This window comes from Aspergillus brunneoviolaceus (genome assembly GCF_003184695.1).
Source record: "Aspergillus brunneoviolaceus CBS 621.78 unplaced genomic scaffold BO95scaffold_50, whole genome shotgun sequence".
NCBI lineage: Eukaryota > Fungi > Ascomycota > Eurotiomycetes > Eurotiales > Aspergillaceae > Aspergillus > Aspergillus brunneoviolaceus.
This window is the reverse complement of record NW_020290780.1, coordinates 250972-265492: the sequence shown is the minus strand read 5'-3', so window position 1 is coordinate 265492 and position 14521 is coordinate 250972. Positions and strand designations below refer to the sequence as shown.

At 51.4% G+C, this 14521-nt stretch overlaps 2 protein-coding genes across 2 annotated transcripts; one reads left to right on the top strand and one right to left on the bottom strand.

Annotated features, from left to right (window-relative positions):
- Positions 1–1163: 1163 nt before the first annotated feature.
- On the bottom strand, positions 1164–11099 carry BO95DRAFT_516099 (putative fermentation associated protein (Csf1); the record flags this gene model as incomplete). Its single annotated transcript, XM_025591797.1, has 3 exons — positions 1164–10900; positions 10956–10991; positions 11044–11099. The coding sequence occupies 3 exons, from the start codon at positions 11097–11099 to the stop codon at positions 1405–1407; spliced, it is 9588 nt and encodes a 3195-aa protein (XP_025440382.1). The 3' UTR covers positions 1164–1404.
- A 433-nt stretch (positions 11100–11532) lies between these two features.
- Positions 11533–14173, top strand: BO95DRAFT_444823 (OSTA/TMEM184 family protein). Its single transcript, XM_025586976.1, has 7 exons — positions 11533–11933; positions 12055–12072; positions 12126–12179; positions 12231–12318; positions 12374–13387; positions 13440–13780; positions 13836–14173. The coding sequence occupies exons 1-7, from the start codon at positions 11827–11829 to the stop codon at positions 13981–13983; spliced, it is 1770 nt and encodes a 589-aa protein (XP_025440381.1). The 5' UTR covers positions 11533–11826; the 3' UTR covers positions 13984–14173.
- The last annotated feature ends 348 nt before the right edge of the window (positions 14174–14521 follow it).

Sequence of the window (14521 nt, the reverse complement as noted above, 5' to 3'; positions counted from 1 at the left end):
GGGTGCCCGCTCTCTTCCCATCATCATCATCATCCTCCATATCCTCCACCATTCCATGGAGTTGGACCATCAGAAGGCACTCACTGAAGAGTCAGAGGAGATATTGTTATTTCTGATGACACAGAGAAGGGAGTCAGTCATTTCAGTCTGTCAGTCAGTCACCTTGACCATTGAATTACTGAAACCCGAGAATTCAGGCAATTTTCTCCGTACGAAATAGTTAGTGCTTGCACGGGCTGGGCTGGCTATACTTGCTTACCCGTGACTTACCACCGTACTGTACATTGTACGAGTAGATAGAGTCTCTCCTATAGCAGGGACCAAAGCAGACCATGGTTACAATTCCCCCCTCTACAAATCAGCTACGTGAGCTATCATAGCTCAGCTCAGCTCAGCTCAGCTCCGCTCTTGTGCTCTGCACTGCACTGCACTTTTTACTCTCACTCACACAATTAAACTCCCGACCTACCCAAAGGTCCAGGACAACAAAATGGATGCTTCTCTCCCGGGGTGCGTGGTGGCAAGAAAAACCAGCCTGGAGGCTTGGGTTGATATCATGATTTCGGAGCTGTCTGCTCTGGTTGGACCGTGGATGCTGGGCCGATGGAGCTCTTCGATGATTTGCCGCTGACTGCTAGTCTGACGTATAGCACGGAGGGAAAATCTCCATCGTGTATCAGGCGAGTGGGAGTGGTCTTGTTGGAGGCGTGGAAGTGGAAGTGGTTGACACACTAGGTACTTCTGCCACTCATGCATTCAATCATTATTATCATCCTGACTTGCTGCACTGTAGGTCAGTTCATTGCAACGATTATTGCTCGGATGAAGCAGGAATCTTAGCTACCTAAGTAGGTAGTAGGTAGTGTACGGTATGGTATGGTAATGCCCCTCATGGGCTTTGAGTCGCTGACAGGCAAACTTTCCCCTCCATGTTCACCGCCTCGCCGACAATTGGGTGGCGGAGTTAAGGATGGCGGGGAGTGCACTGCATGCATTGGATGCAGCAGTTCTCCTCCGTACAGCAACCGTACTGTACAGCCTACCCGGCCGGTGGTCCCACAATCTGCGTCTTCCACCTTGTGCCGCTTTCCTCCGACCTCTTTCGGTGCCTCAGGCATTGTGAATCATTCTATCAATAGCCACCAAGTCAACGGATGGGACATCTCTTCTCATCTCTTCTCCTTCGCAAATAAACACCAATTATTGTTAAGATAGTATATACATTACTTGTACGCTAGAGATATCAAAAAAGGTTCTATATACAGTCTGAAGTGATTGACTGAGTAAACGGCACATACGTCCTTTCTCCCCACAACCAATGGTCCAGCACAGATAGGTAAGACCAACACCGGTTCACGCACAGACTCGACATAAAACCACAGCATAAGGAAAAGCTGCATGGCATCACGACGACCCCAGGATCTTTGCATATGCATCCTCCACCTCTTTCGCCAGTTCCAGAAGGGTAACAATGATGATCTGATGAGTAATGTTGGGCAGCTTGTCCCGTTGAAGCCCAATCCACTCCAGCGGTGGGGTAGCCTCGCCCATGTCGCGCAGTTGCGGCGTTTCGATCACCGGCGTCTCCAACGCCACATAGCTATACTTCGACTGCGGCACATTGACCACCGCCGTGATCTTCTCCTGCGACTCGTTCTCGCCGCCGCCGCCGCCGCCCCCATCGGCATTCAGCGCCCCCGTGATGCGCACCGCGGACGGAGGCAGCGGCTTACCGAGCCGGGTGGCCAACGCGCGCGAGTGCGATTCCCACATGTCCCGGATGAAACTGATGCGGGAGTAGTTCCAGCCGACGTCGACCTTGCCTTCGAACGTGCTCTGAAAGATATATTCGATCTGGTGGGATCCTGGCACCTGCCAGGTCTCCATCCGAGCCACCAGTCGCGGCACCTTAAGGATCGTGCCTCCTCGGGATCCAGTGACACGATTGCCTACTTCACCGACAAGTAGAAGCTCGTCTGCATCCATGGAACCGGAACGAACAACGTTGGACAGAGCAACCCGCAGCTGGCCTAAGGTCAGACCCAGTGCACTATGAATCTTGCCCTGGTCGAGTGACACATCAAACCGAGCCTGGGCATCCCGTGCTTCCAGCTTGAAGACGTGATTGTCAAAGAATGAGCGCGGGAAGACGCCCATGGTGACCACGTTGATACTAACCACCACTCCGGTATGCAGTGAAATGGGTGCTTCTTCCGTTTCCTCCTTAGCGGGCTTGGAGATTTCCCGTGAGCTTGTCTCGGTTTTCTCCGAAAACACGGAGGTCTTGCGACGCAGGTACCGCTCGATGTCTTGTAGAGATGCTTCGTACGCTGCTTGCTTATCTTGAACGAGTCGCTGCCAAGCCTGGAAGAGAGCCAAGGCTTGAGAGGCAGTCATACTAGTGCAAAACACCTGCACCTGATCTCCATCGAGGATACTGAAAAGCCGCTCGTTGGGCGCATCGGCCGTAGGGCGAACATTGTACATAAAGAACGCGAACCGAGAGATGTGAGCGATAAGGAACGGTTGATAATCAAAGGAGACTTTCACGTCCAGCTGGCTGAAGGATATGGACGCTTGAATGAGTGGGGTTCTGTTGTCTTGCTGGTCGTGGGGCCAGTTGATCGAGGTCTGGATCTTGAAAGTCTGTAGTTCGACGAGCCCGCTCATCCGGCCTTTGCTCTCAATACCCACTGTGTGAAAGCTGACGCAAAGGATTTGCTCCCAATCAGATGTCTTCTTGGTCGACAACCAGAGGTCAGTGATTGCAAATTGCGCCTTGCCCAGAGTGGATCCCAAGTCAAGTTGTATTTCCAGCTTCTCAATTGCGATCGTGGTATTCCAAGGGAAGGCAGGGGTTGCTGCAACTTGTTGATACCTCTGTACAATATAGGCTTGCGTGTCCTGCGATTGCGACTGGAAAGCAGGCCCGGGACTTATTTCATCGTTGGACGGGAACCAAATCTCGCGAAATAGCAATAGATCCTGCACCTGCTTTGCATTGAGTGCGACATTCATGGGACTGACTCGAAGAACGGCTGAAATGCCTTTTGAACTTCCCAGATGCTTGCTATTCATGATGGACATGACCATAGACTTCACTTCGAAGCTCGCAGTCGATTCATTGGAGTAGACATGCTTCACCGATGCTTGTAAGGAATTGAAAGCCACCAGAAGAGCTAGGAACCGCTCCTGCTCGTCCGACTGTACTGTATTGATCGTAACATAGACGCTATCAAATTGCGTGGTGGCTGCCACACGAGCTATGGGTTGGCAGCTCAAGCTGAACTCTTGCCTGCAAATCAAGATCCCAACATTCAACTTGCAACGGCCAAGAATTGAACCCGGATCTGTATTTGCAAGTGGGGTTTCTGACATCAGCTTTTGCGAATGTAGCATGACCGCATTCGAAGGTCGTCTGGCCCTTGGGTGATCTCCCATGACCTCTTTGACAGTGGTTGTTACCTGCTTGATCAAAGGAACGAGGCTAGGATAAAGCACATTCGTGGAGGCATCGACTTTTAATTCCGCGTTGAGAGCCGGATCTTCACGGCCATTGTCCTCGAATAGTACTTTCAATGCCACCCCTGGGGCCTTGAAAGTCGCCGTGGCTATGCCATCTCCATGAACATATTGACCATATCCTGACTGTGGAAGCTGGTTTCCCTTCAGACTTGCAGTCAGCATTGTCTGTTGATCCTCTGTATGCCTCCCTTGCAGGGATACAGTGGCTCCAGCGAAGTCAACGTCAATTAGCACAGAGCGGAAGCGTTTGTTTCCAAAGATGGGACGGAGTTTCACGCTATCTCCAGATGGCTTCGAAACCAGGATGTTATTGGCCTCCCTTATGGTCCGGACAGCAGAGGCAATCGAATCACGTATCATGCTGGCCGGAAGTATGAACTCCGAGGTAGCTCGCAGATCCAATGACTTTCCAGCAGCCTGAAAGGCCAATCGAACTTCCTTGCCCACGGAAGCGTACGCAACGTTGAAGACCAGTTCCGGCAAAAGGGCCGAGTTGAGTGAGCGCTTCTGCCGGTTACCATGGACCGGTACCATCTGTAACTGCATGTCTTCGATTCGGAGCTTGGCAGCATTTGTCTTCTTGTTTGACAACTCAACCCGGTTGATAGAGAATACCAAATCAGCCAATTTGTTTTCTGGTATTGCGGAAGACATCGTCATCATGTTCCATCCAAGCTGAATATTATGAAAGTCCAAGGAATAAATGGCATTGAAAAGTTCATCGGACGAGCTGGCATCGTCTACCTGTATCCGAGGAACTTCCAAGGACTTGCGTTCCGGCTCTGCATGCCCCCGACGCCGTAGCTTCTTAAATCGTTTCACTTCATGGGAGAGGTCCAAGGTTTTTATGCGCTCTTGGAGATGGGCAGCCAAGTCAACTAGCAGCGCAGCGCTCTCAGGGAATAGATCGACATTGAATTTTGTGCTGCTTAAATGTAGCACCCGCCTCATCTCGCCATTGTTACGCTGCATAGATGTTCCTTGAAGTTTGGCGTCAACAACAAAGCTGCAGTACGATCGGCTTCTTGATACATCTTGTTTCTTCAGATCCAAGCTAAGATTCGAGGAGTCGACGTGGAACTCAGGATATTCCATCGGGTGTCCGGCCTCCAAGCCGTTGTCCAGGCGTAGGCGCACCATCCCCAATCTGATGTCTAGATCCGCCGAGTAATGGTTTCCGTTGAGCGCTGGCGCTGTCGCATGAATCTTGGTTCCTGCCATGGTCATGCGCGCTTTGTAGAGAATTATATGGTCACTTGAAGAGTCCTTCCGCTGCGGTGGCGCTTTTCTGAGTGCAAGGACATGGTCAAGATGAAGCTGTAAGGTGTCCACATTCTGTTTGAGATCGCCCATAAAATGTGAAACTTCTGGCCTTGTCAGCGCGCCCAAAAGACTCCGCACGGCGCTGGCCTCGAGGTGAATGACCTCAATAGTGACGTCCACCTCCATCTCCGTGCGGCCAGGCGAGAGATCAGCAATGATCCGGCCGTTGATCGGAGGGATCTCGAGTGCCGAGAGAGAGTGCCATTGGCCGCCCTCATTGGATAGAAAAGTATGAAGGTTCCTCTTCAAATCAAAGTCTATCTCCATCTTAGATCCTCGTCTGGGCGTTATAGAGGTTCGCGCCACCTCGCCAGAGATGATATAAGTCAGCGAGGGTAGAACACAGAAACTCAACCGGTAGTCGTCCAGAAATACAGCGACATGGAATATGTTGCGGACCAGCTTCGTGGGGGCTACAGGGCCCTGCTGGTGTGCCGGGAACTCCACGCTGTTGATAAGCTCATAAACGAATCGAACCTCATCCTCTATGAGTCGATCAGCTATGTGTGCAAGGCTGAGCGGGTCCTCTTTCATGTTGTAGCGAAGCTTTTTGCAGGACGCCGCGACCATCCATTCGTTATTCAATCCAGATTCGTTTTCCTCGGACACTCGAGAGCCATATATATGAGGGTCCGAAAGTTTCCACATCATCAGTACTTTCGAGTTGCTGGATATCTCGGAGTAGCAGGCGCTAGCACTCCACAAGAAGCTTGTCATCTCATTAACCCCGGAGCTCGGAAACTTATGAACGAGCGAGCTTCTGAGCGATTTCCCAGCCAGCGCTAGCTTGACGTTGATACCATCAAGCGTGATCGAGCCCAGGTCAGCCCCAAGAACAAGTTGGAACTCAATGGGTTTCTTTGGGCTGTTTTCGTGCTTCGGTGCCGGTGGTGCGGACTCAAGTGTCACTGTAGACATGGTTTTCAGGACCCCTTCCACAAGGTCGAGGATCTCCCACCGCAAACGGAGGCCGGAAGACGAGCAGTAGGATTGCACAATGATTAGATCCTTGTGGTCTTTATCTTCAGCCGATAGGCTATCGTTCGGAACGTTCAGCGAGACAGCAGTTGCTAGATCTTGTACTCTAAAATCACTTTCCCTTGGGCCAGGATCAATGGAGACACGGAAAAGTTTCACTGTCGAAGAGAAGAGCATGGAAGCCGCTGTGTCTGTGGTATCAGACTCAGAACTATTCCACACGCTTCTCATCACGTAGCTCTTCTCGACGTGCGCCAAATCCCAAGCTCGCCATTGGTCGAAGCTTGACAACACCAGGTCTTTAGCGTTGGATGGAAGCTCGAAATCTCCATACAAGCATTTGTCGGTCAATTTAGACGCTTGAGCGGGTGGCAAGTGCTTATACACATTGCGTAGACGAGAGATGATCTTCCATGAATCATGCTGCCGTAAATGGTTTCGCGCAACTCTCAGCACATATGAAATACGTACGAGAAAAGAGGGATCAGGAATATTAGCTGCCTGTTGGGTGAGAAAATAGACAAGGTAACACAATCGCCTCTCGCCAATAGAGAGGCTATGCTTGAAAGATGATGCGATGGAGTCGATCATAGTCGTGGTTCTGCGGACCAGGGAAGCAAGGTGCTCCACAGATTTGGTTGAAGTCACAGTCTCGAAAGATCTGACTTGGAAGTTGGACCTTTGTATAGATCCTGTCACGAGCCAGAAGTTTATGTCGCCAAGGACACAGCTCAGTTCGGCCTTCTCCTGGTAAGCATCGGCGCGACAGCCTTGCACCGAGACCGAAAGGCCGTCTGCAGCTGCATGTACAGTGGAGCTCTTATCTACTCCTGCGACAAGGTCTCCCTTTCGCCTCTGGGTCTTGGTCCTAATTTCTGCTTTCAGATGCGAGACCACTATACTATACTCATCTCGGAAGCTAAATCCGTCAGTGACACCAGAGCCGGGATTCACTAATTTGACAAGCAGGTAAGGGGCCCTCATAGCAATGCTGGTGCATTTCCGCGGGCTTTTCATCGACTTCTCGTATGCCACGATGTCTGAAATGATGTCCTTTTGGAGAGAGTCAATGATATCGCTAGGGTGATTCGGCTGCAGATTCTCAACCAATGCAGACACGACGTGAAGAAACTCTGGAGAGCAAAAGCTCCTGATACCGAGTGGCAACTCTATAGCGAGATTTGTGTGAGTCGTTCCATCACTTTCGGGAGAGAAGGGATGACCAAGCTTGACATCAGCATAGTCACTTTGTGCCGAGTTAGCACGCGAAGCTGGTCGTTGAGGTAATTGGGCGGTATCCAATCTTATCTTGTGAAAGGAAAACGTAGGCATAGACCAGGGGCTTGACGCATCGCTGTTTCCGACTGGAGCAGCCTCGGAGCAGTCTTGGCCAGCGCGTTGCCGATTAACATCCCTGCCGTGGACTGTTGATTGAGAAGAATTTGGCTTCTTTCTGTCTGCGAGAGGGTATGCCACATGATTAGAGCTGTACGGTTGCCTTCTGCGGCCGCTCTTCACACTCGATACCTCCGACGATACGAAAAAGCTCCTGAAGCTGCGATTGCTTCCTGTTGTCGAAAATCGGCGCAATGAGGATGAGCTACCGGCAACACTACGGTACTTGCTGACTGGCTCGGGCATGGTAGGTATGGCAATTGTAGGTGAAGACAAGTCATCACCAGCCACCTGTAGTGAGCGAGGCTCAATGTCTTCCCAGTCAAATATTAGCCAAGGGGTGCGTTGTGTTCTTTGATCATGAAGCTTAACATGTTCCTGTTGTAGTTTGCGACTTCCGTTGGCATCTGCTTTCTGCTGCACCATTCTGAGGTTCAAAGTGGACTCGAGGAGAGCAAGAGGGGTAATAGTTTCATCGGGCAAGCTTCCAGATGACCCTATGGAATTGTAGTCAATGGCAGCAACCGAGAGATCAGGGACAAGTAGGCTCATGCGCTTTGAAAACCTCGTGTTCGCCCAGTCGTTAAACTTCGTTGTCACGAGACCAGTACTTAGGACCAGGGCTGCCCTTTCCAGGAGGATGGAGATATGAACGGCCTCAACCTTAGCTCGTAGAAAAGTAACATCATGGAGCTGCAACGGATTCAACAACGGAAGGGCGTTCTCTTCATTGTCGAATGAAAAATCGAAGCTCTTGAGCGCTCCTGTCAAGCAGCTAAGGAAATTTGTTGAGCATTCTCCGATGATACGGCCAATATCGAAGTCCCAGTTACAAACATACGTTGGCTCCGCAGGGGGGAGACCAAACAAACGATGGCCATAAACAGACACGCCGTCAATGAACAGCTGCGTGTCTGATACGGTAGGCGGGCTCGTAGATCTGCTTGATTCCAAGGCTGCCTTTAGCGGGGCAATGGAGAAATGCAAATCCATATAATAGTTTGTGAATCGCAAATCTGCCTCCAAGGACGCAGCGGTGAGCTTTATGCAGTTCGATTGATCATAGATGTTCTCCGGAAGAAGAGCGTAGGGGTTGTCGACTGTGACGTGCACAATCACGTCTAGATCATTCGATTGCCTGTGAGGGTTAGCCCCAAGCTGGGTTCCGGCGTCTTCCTGTGGGTAGGCAAGCTCCTGATATTCCTCTAGCGTCTTGAAGTGCATCTCCTCGCCGAAATAATTCTCTTTGATGGTCATGAAGGACCGAATAAGAAACCCGAAGAGGTAGAGTTTGGGAGAAAAGCCGTCAACGTTCAGAACCAGTGTATCCACCAAGTCGGGAGATGTAGTAAGGTAATAGTTGTATACGCCGTCAATGGTCAGCTTCTCGAGCGCAGCAGTGGACTTGCTCGCTAGAAAAGCATGCATAGTATCCCATACAGGGGTCAAGTAGTCAATACCAGCATTCCCGAGGGTGACATCGAAGGAAATAGCATTTTCCTCAGGCCTATACTTATTCAAGGGGATGGTGATGTTCGAGGTCATCTTCTTGCCCTTGATGGCCAATGTGCGGTTGTCATCCAAGTCAGACGGGTTGTTGACTATGTTCATATCATTAACATTCAGGAACAACTGGAAATTCGAGAAAGATAGGTTCATCTTATAGATAAAGGGGACAAATGTGCTATACTCCGGAGGTGGCCCGGATGCCCAGTCGGAAACAAGGTCAGTGATAAGGAAGATGTGATCTCGTAGCAAGAACAGCTCCATGTCATCGCTATTGATATCAAATCTCCAGGTACGCATACTATTCCAGGAGAGAGGAACGGACAGGTCGCAAGCGATCAGTTGCCTTGGACACTGCCACAGTAACGCGTGATTGACACTGGACATCAGCTTGGTCTCTCGGAGGTCAAGATCGAGCCGGCTCTGAAATCCTGATATAGAAGCTAACATATCCATGCTGTAGCGGATCGTCGAGTCACCAGCCACACGAAGCGATAACCACCCAAAAGGTCGTCTATCTGGACCGATATGACCTTTTTCTCCTTCTGCGCCACGCGACTGCCTCCTACTATTCTGTTTCTTTAACTTCGAGACACCTCTTATGGTATCAGCACGACCTTTCCATTGCCAGTCTTTCGATGGCTCTCTAGTAGGAATTCGCAGTGTGAGCTCATCATTGATCTCGACTCTTAAGGTAAACACTGTGGTCTTTCTCGTCTCTCCGGGATCCAGAGGCTCGGACGGCTCCGAGCTCCGAAACGCATTGGGGAAAAACACATTTTGCAGACCAACTCGTTCCCTATCGGCCCAGGGACCATAGTTGATAGTGCCACCATTGATCTTGACATCTATGCCCCATTCCGGAGGCGGGGCTCCGTTGATTCTCCACGTCGCATCCGGCAGCGATGAAGTTTCCGATGGTGGAAAGGTCTTGACACACCCCGGAACATCCCAGTAGTAAGCCACGGACATTCCAGGACTGTCAAGAATTGTCGAGAATCGACCATACTCAACGGGGCTCCACTCCTCGTGGTCATCCTGCGCGCTTTCGTCCAGGTATCGGGAAAGTCCGACCCAGCGCGTATCACTGCCCAGATCGATTGAATTTCTAGGTCCGGAATCGGCATGTTTCTGATGCACATGAAATGATTCTACCGACGTTTGAAAGTAAGGTATCAGATCACGGATACTGTGCCAGACTCGTCGTTTCTGAAATCTGTAGTTGAAGATAGGATTTCGCTTGTGCTTCATTCCAGCTTGATCCTCTTCGGCTGACCCAAGACTCTTTGCAGCGGCCAGCTGGTTCTGCTTGAAATCTGGATTTGGGCGCATCTGAATTACCGGATGGCTGAAATTGAAGGAAAACACCTGTCGGTACAGGTCGAGCGCCCCAGCATTGCAGGCCTCGATCAAACCAGTAGCACTGTCGAAAGTGGTCGTCAAAACCGATCTCGTGTTCTCATTTCCCATGACGATGGCACCCTTGTCACATTCCAAGCTTATCGGCAAAAGTCGTAGGAACCTTACTATGCCATCCCCCAGTTCCTGCTCGGACCCAGCCGCGTCCTGCGATCCAGCTGTAGCTGGCCTCCCTTGACTTTCGGCGCGAGCAGATCCGGCCACAGATGAATCCAGATTCCCTTCCTTTAAGTGCGGATCCAGCGCATCGCTCTCAGGATATTGTGGTTTGGTAGCCGAAGAAGACGAATTCGATGGATCGAATCCCGCCAGTATGCCCTCGTAAGCAGGAGCCCGGTTATATACGAACCACTCAAGACCATAGACCTTTGCTGTGATGCGACAAGGAAGAGCATCCGCATTCTTCGGTCCGCCTTGTTCCCCGCTGTCCGCTTTCCTGCTATCGGCATCGCCCGCGACCCCGGTGTCATGTTCTCTTTTCGCTGCTCCATCATTGCAATCCAGGCCCGCCACGTCTGTCCGTCTCACGGTACGTTTCCAGTAGTGCCATGTGATAAACCCTCCGTGTACAAAGATAGTCTCGTTCACGCCGTGGTATCGGATGCCTTTGAAGAAAATCCTCCCGCCCAAGGGCGAGATCTGCAGGGCTCGAATATCGACATAGGCGCGGTAATAATGCCAGGTATATGCGCGGACTCCGTAGGACACGAGGGTTGCAAACAGTCGATTGAAGTAGAGCAGGAAGAAGAGCACGCTTGGCGAAGCGATTAGTAGCCCGTTCTCCACGATCGCACGCGTCGAACACTCACAGAATACAGGAGACAATTAGTTCCAGGAGGAAGAACCTATGTGTTTATCATTAGTTAAGCAGAAGTCTGCTACATCGATGATACTAACCAATTAAAGCTTGGATCTGGGGTCAGGGATAAAGAAGTCAGGCTTGTGCCGGCCATATTCGCAGTCACCAAAAACGTTCACCAGCAGCGGACATGGTGACGCCGCAAAACAGGCAATGCGGTGCGATGCGCCCGCGGAAGAGTCCAAGCAGGGACAAGAAGGATCCAAGCTAGATGTCCATGGACGGAGAAGCGCTGAAAGACTGCCTTGAAGTGCGGGAAGATTTAGCAACTGCGAATCCTGGCACGGAGGAGGATAATAAAGGAATTGATGTTCATTAAGGTAATTGGACTGAATGTACTGCTTGTCATGAACGGAGTAGTAATCGAAGTGTACTAGACGTAAGTTAGGGGGGGCAGGAGGGAGCTTGGCCCGAAGTGGGCTAGAGGGGACTAAGCCTGTTAGTCTAGGCGGTGTCTAGGCGGTGTCTACCAAGACGGAGGGGGGGGGAAAGAGGTCGGACCTCGGAGAGCTCCCGAGTCAGCATGACGGGACGGGGAACCAGTGATGGATAAGGAATGCCCCCATCGTCTACGCAACTTCTCTCTCACCGCACAACAACACGCACACGACACTCCTGGCTGCTGTCCATCAAGCATGCGAGGGGCGCTCGCTTGACACCGACAAGGAATCGCTGGAAGATTTCCGATAACTGTTTATCTCTCACCCCGTTGACCGGATCATGCCCTGTTCGAAACACCATTGGGATTAACTTGCGGAATGCTTTGGCGGTGGTCGCATACATAGGCGTACGCGGACAATCAACCGCGACATTTTTTGACGATGAGCATCACCACTTCCTCCTTCGGTGGGACAGGCTCGAGTCTAGCTCAAGCTGTAGTGATAGTCGCTGGTGTATCCTCGCTGGTCGCTTCTCTGCTCTCTCTTTTGTACGAAGACTCCTCGTCCTCCGACCCCTCCCCCATCCTCCCTTCCCCCTCCCCTTTTGAACCCCCAGGCAGACAGATATCATCATCATGGTCCAGATGCTAATCGCTTCACCCCGTACAGGTCCATATGGCTCCAAACGTACGACATCCCATTCGCTCGTATATCTAGATCACGCGCTGATCGGTTGTTAGCAAAAATTATCGAAAACCATTACTCCAGCGTTATGTTGTCCGTATATTGTTGATGTGTGTACCCACTTTCGCCTCAGATCTGAGTGGAGCTGACGGATAGCTCAGGGTCCCCATATACGCGGTCTCATCATGGGCCAGCATCATATCTCTACAAGCAGCGATGTGGCTGGATCCGATCCGTGATGTTTATGAGGTAGATCTGTGTTCTGGCGATTCCCATCGTCACGGGCTAACGGCATACTCTCCAGGCATTTACCATCTACACATTCTTCCAGTTGCTTATCAACTTCCTCGGCGGCGAACGGTCGTTGATCATCATGACCCATGGACGACCTCCTATTCAACATGCCTGGCCCCTCAACCACATACTACCCAAAGTCGACATCTCCGACCCTCAGACCTTTCTCACCGTCAAACGCGGCATCCTTCAGTATACGTGGCTAAAACCCATTCTGGCCATTATATCTATTGTGATGAAAGCGACCGATACCTATCAGGAGGGCTACCTAGGTCTGACCTCCGGGTATCTGTGGACAGGCATTGTATACAACGTTAGCGTTACCGTCAGTCTCTATTCTTTAGCCATGTTCTGGGTTTGCTTGCACAATGATCTAGCGCCCTTCCGTCCGGTCCCTAAGTTCCTCTGTGTCAAGCTTATTATCTTCGCATCTTATTGGCAAGGCTTCTTCTTGTCGATCCTGCAATGGCTGGGAGCTTTATCGAACGGGGTTGCCGGCTACACACCGGACAACCTTGCGGCTGCCATTCAAGACAGCCTGATCTGCTTTGAGATGCCCTTCTTTGCTCTCACTCATTGGTACGCTTTCTCCTGGCATGATTATGCTGATTCGACGATCTCCGCCGCCCGGATGCCCGTCAAATACGCGCTTCGTGACGCATTCGGTGTCCGTGATCTTATTGAAGATACAAAGATGACGATACGGGGTGACAATTACGAGTACCGTCTTTTCGATTCGGGGGACCACATTATCGCACATGCAGAATCTGACTCGCGCGTTCGGCGTGTGATGCATGGTCTCAGATATGAACGTGGTGGTAAAGCCAAGTACTGGATCCCGACCCCTGGGGAGATCAACAGCCGGACACCGTTGTTGGCCGGGTCGGAAGGCAGCAGCCGAGACCGACGCAGTAGCACGCTAAGTCGCATGCATTCACACAACGAGATGGAGGAGACAACTCTGGATGAAGATGACGAGAGGCTGTTCAACAACGCTCGAGCGCTGGAATTTGGGGATTGGAACGTAGGTCACTTCATCCCCTAAACGAGGAGATGTGGTCAGCTGACTGGAGCAGTACCCCGTGATCACCGCGAACGAGGTGCCAGCAGAGCAGCGCCTCGCACGTCAGCGAGCCTCACCACAGCGACAGACATCAGGGGTCGTCAAGAAATCCCGCAAGCAGAAAAAGCCGCGCCCTTCTAGTGGCGATAACAACCATCGTAGCGCAGAAGCCTCTCGCAGCCCGCGTGCAAGCTACGCTGAGCAGAGAGCCAACTCCGCAGCCTCCTACGCCTCTCACCCAAGCCAAATCGTGGATCTTGTTGTCGAGGATCAGAAGGCTGAGGAGGAGGAACGACAGCTGGCGCAGAGGGCATTTGGCTCCACGACGGTCGAACCCGAACACCGGCACTTCCAGTATGTATCTTCTAGTTTATAGCGAAAAGTACATGATACTAACAACCGATTCTAGGAGACCAACGGGCGAACCGGTAGATGAACGGCATGGCGATGACTTCCACGCATTAATTCACCCCGAGGCAAATGACGAGGAAGAGGAATCCAGGAGACAGGGCTGGGCCTACGGGGACCTGGAAGAAGACAATGTTTGGGGCCGGTAGGTAGCAAAGAGCGAGCTTCAGGACCAATAAAGTTGCATGTGTGGTGATTGCGCCTGGAAATAGTTTCGAGATCATTTTATTTCTGTGATGTGGAGGAGACCTGTACTGTATAAAGAAAGGGCTTGTACGATGAATGAAGATGAGGCTAGTGTACCCGAGCCATGTGCTTTTTTTTTGATTAACCCACGCTCTTTTTTCTGTCAGGGGCATTTGCGTAACGAGCCCAGAGCAAGTGATGATGGATGATGTGACGGGGTTTCCTGTCACTCGGGCTGATGGTTGGTTCCCCCCAGCAAATGACGGCCAGCCATTACGCGCCCACCACGCTATCTTCCGGATTGATAGGATGATAGGAGGACTGACATGGTCATCATCAATGATGGCTGATCGACAGCCCGACACGCTGGCGAGGAGAGGGGAGACTCGAGAGTGGAAGAAAAGGGACTTTTGCTTCCCCGCTATTGGTGTGCCTCATTTGATTAGGGCAACAGGAATGGCACCACGACCGTCACATCCTCTGCCTCGTCCTGCCCCCTCA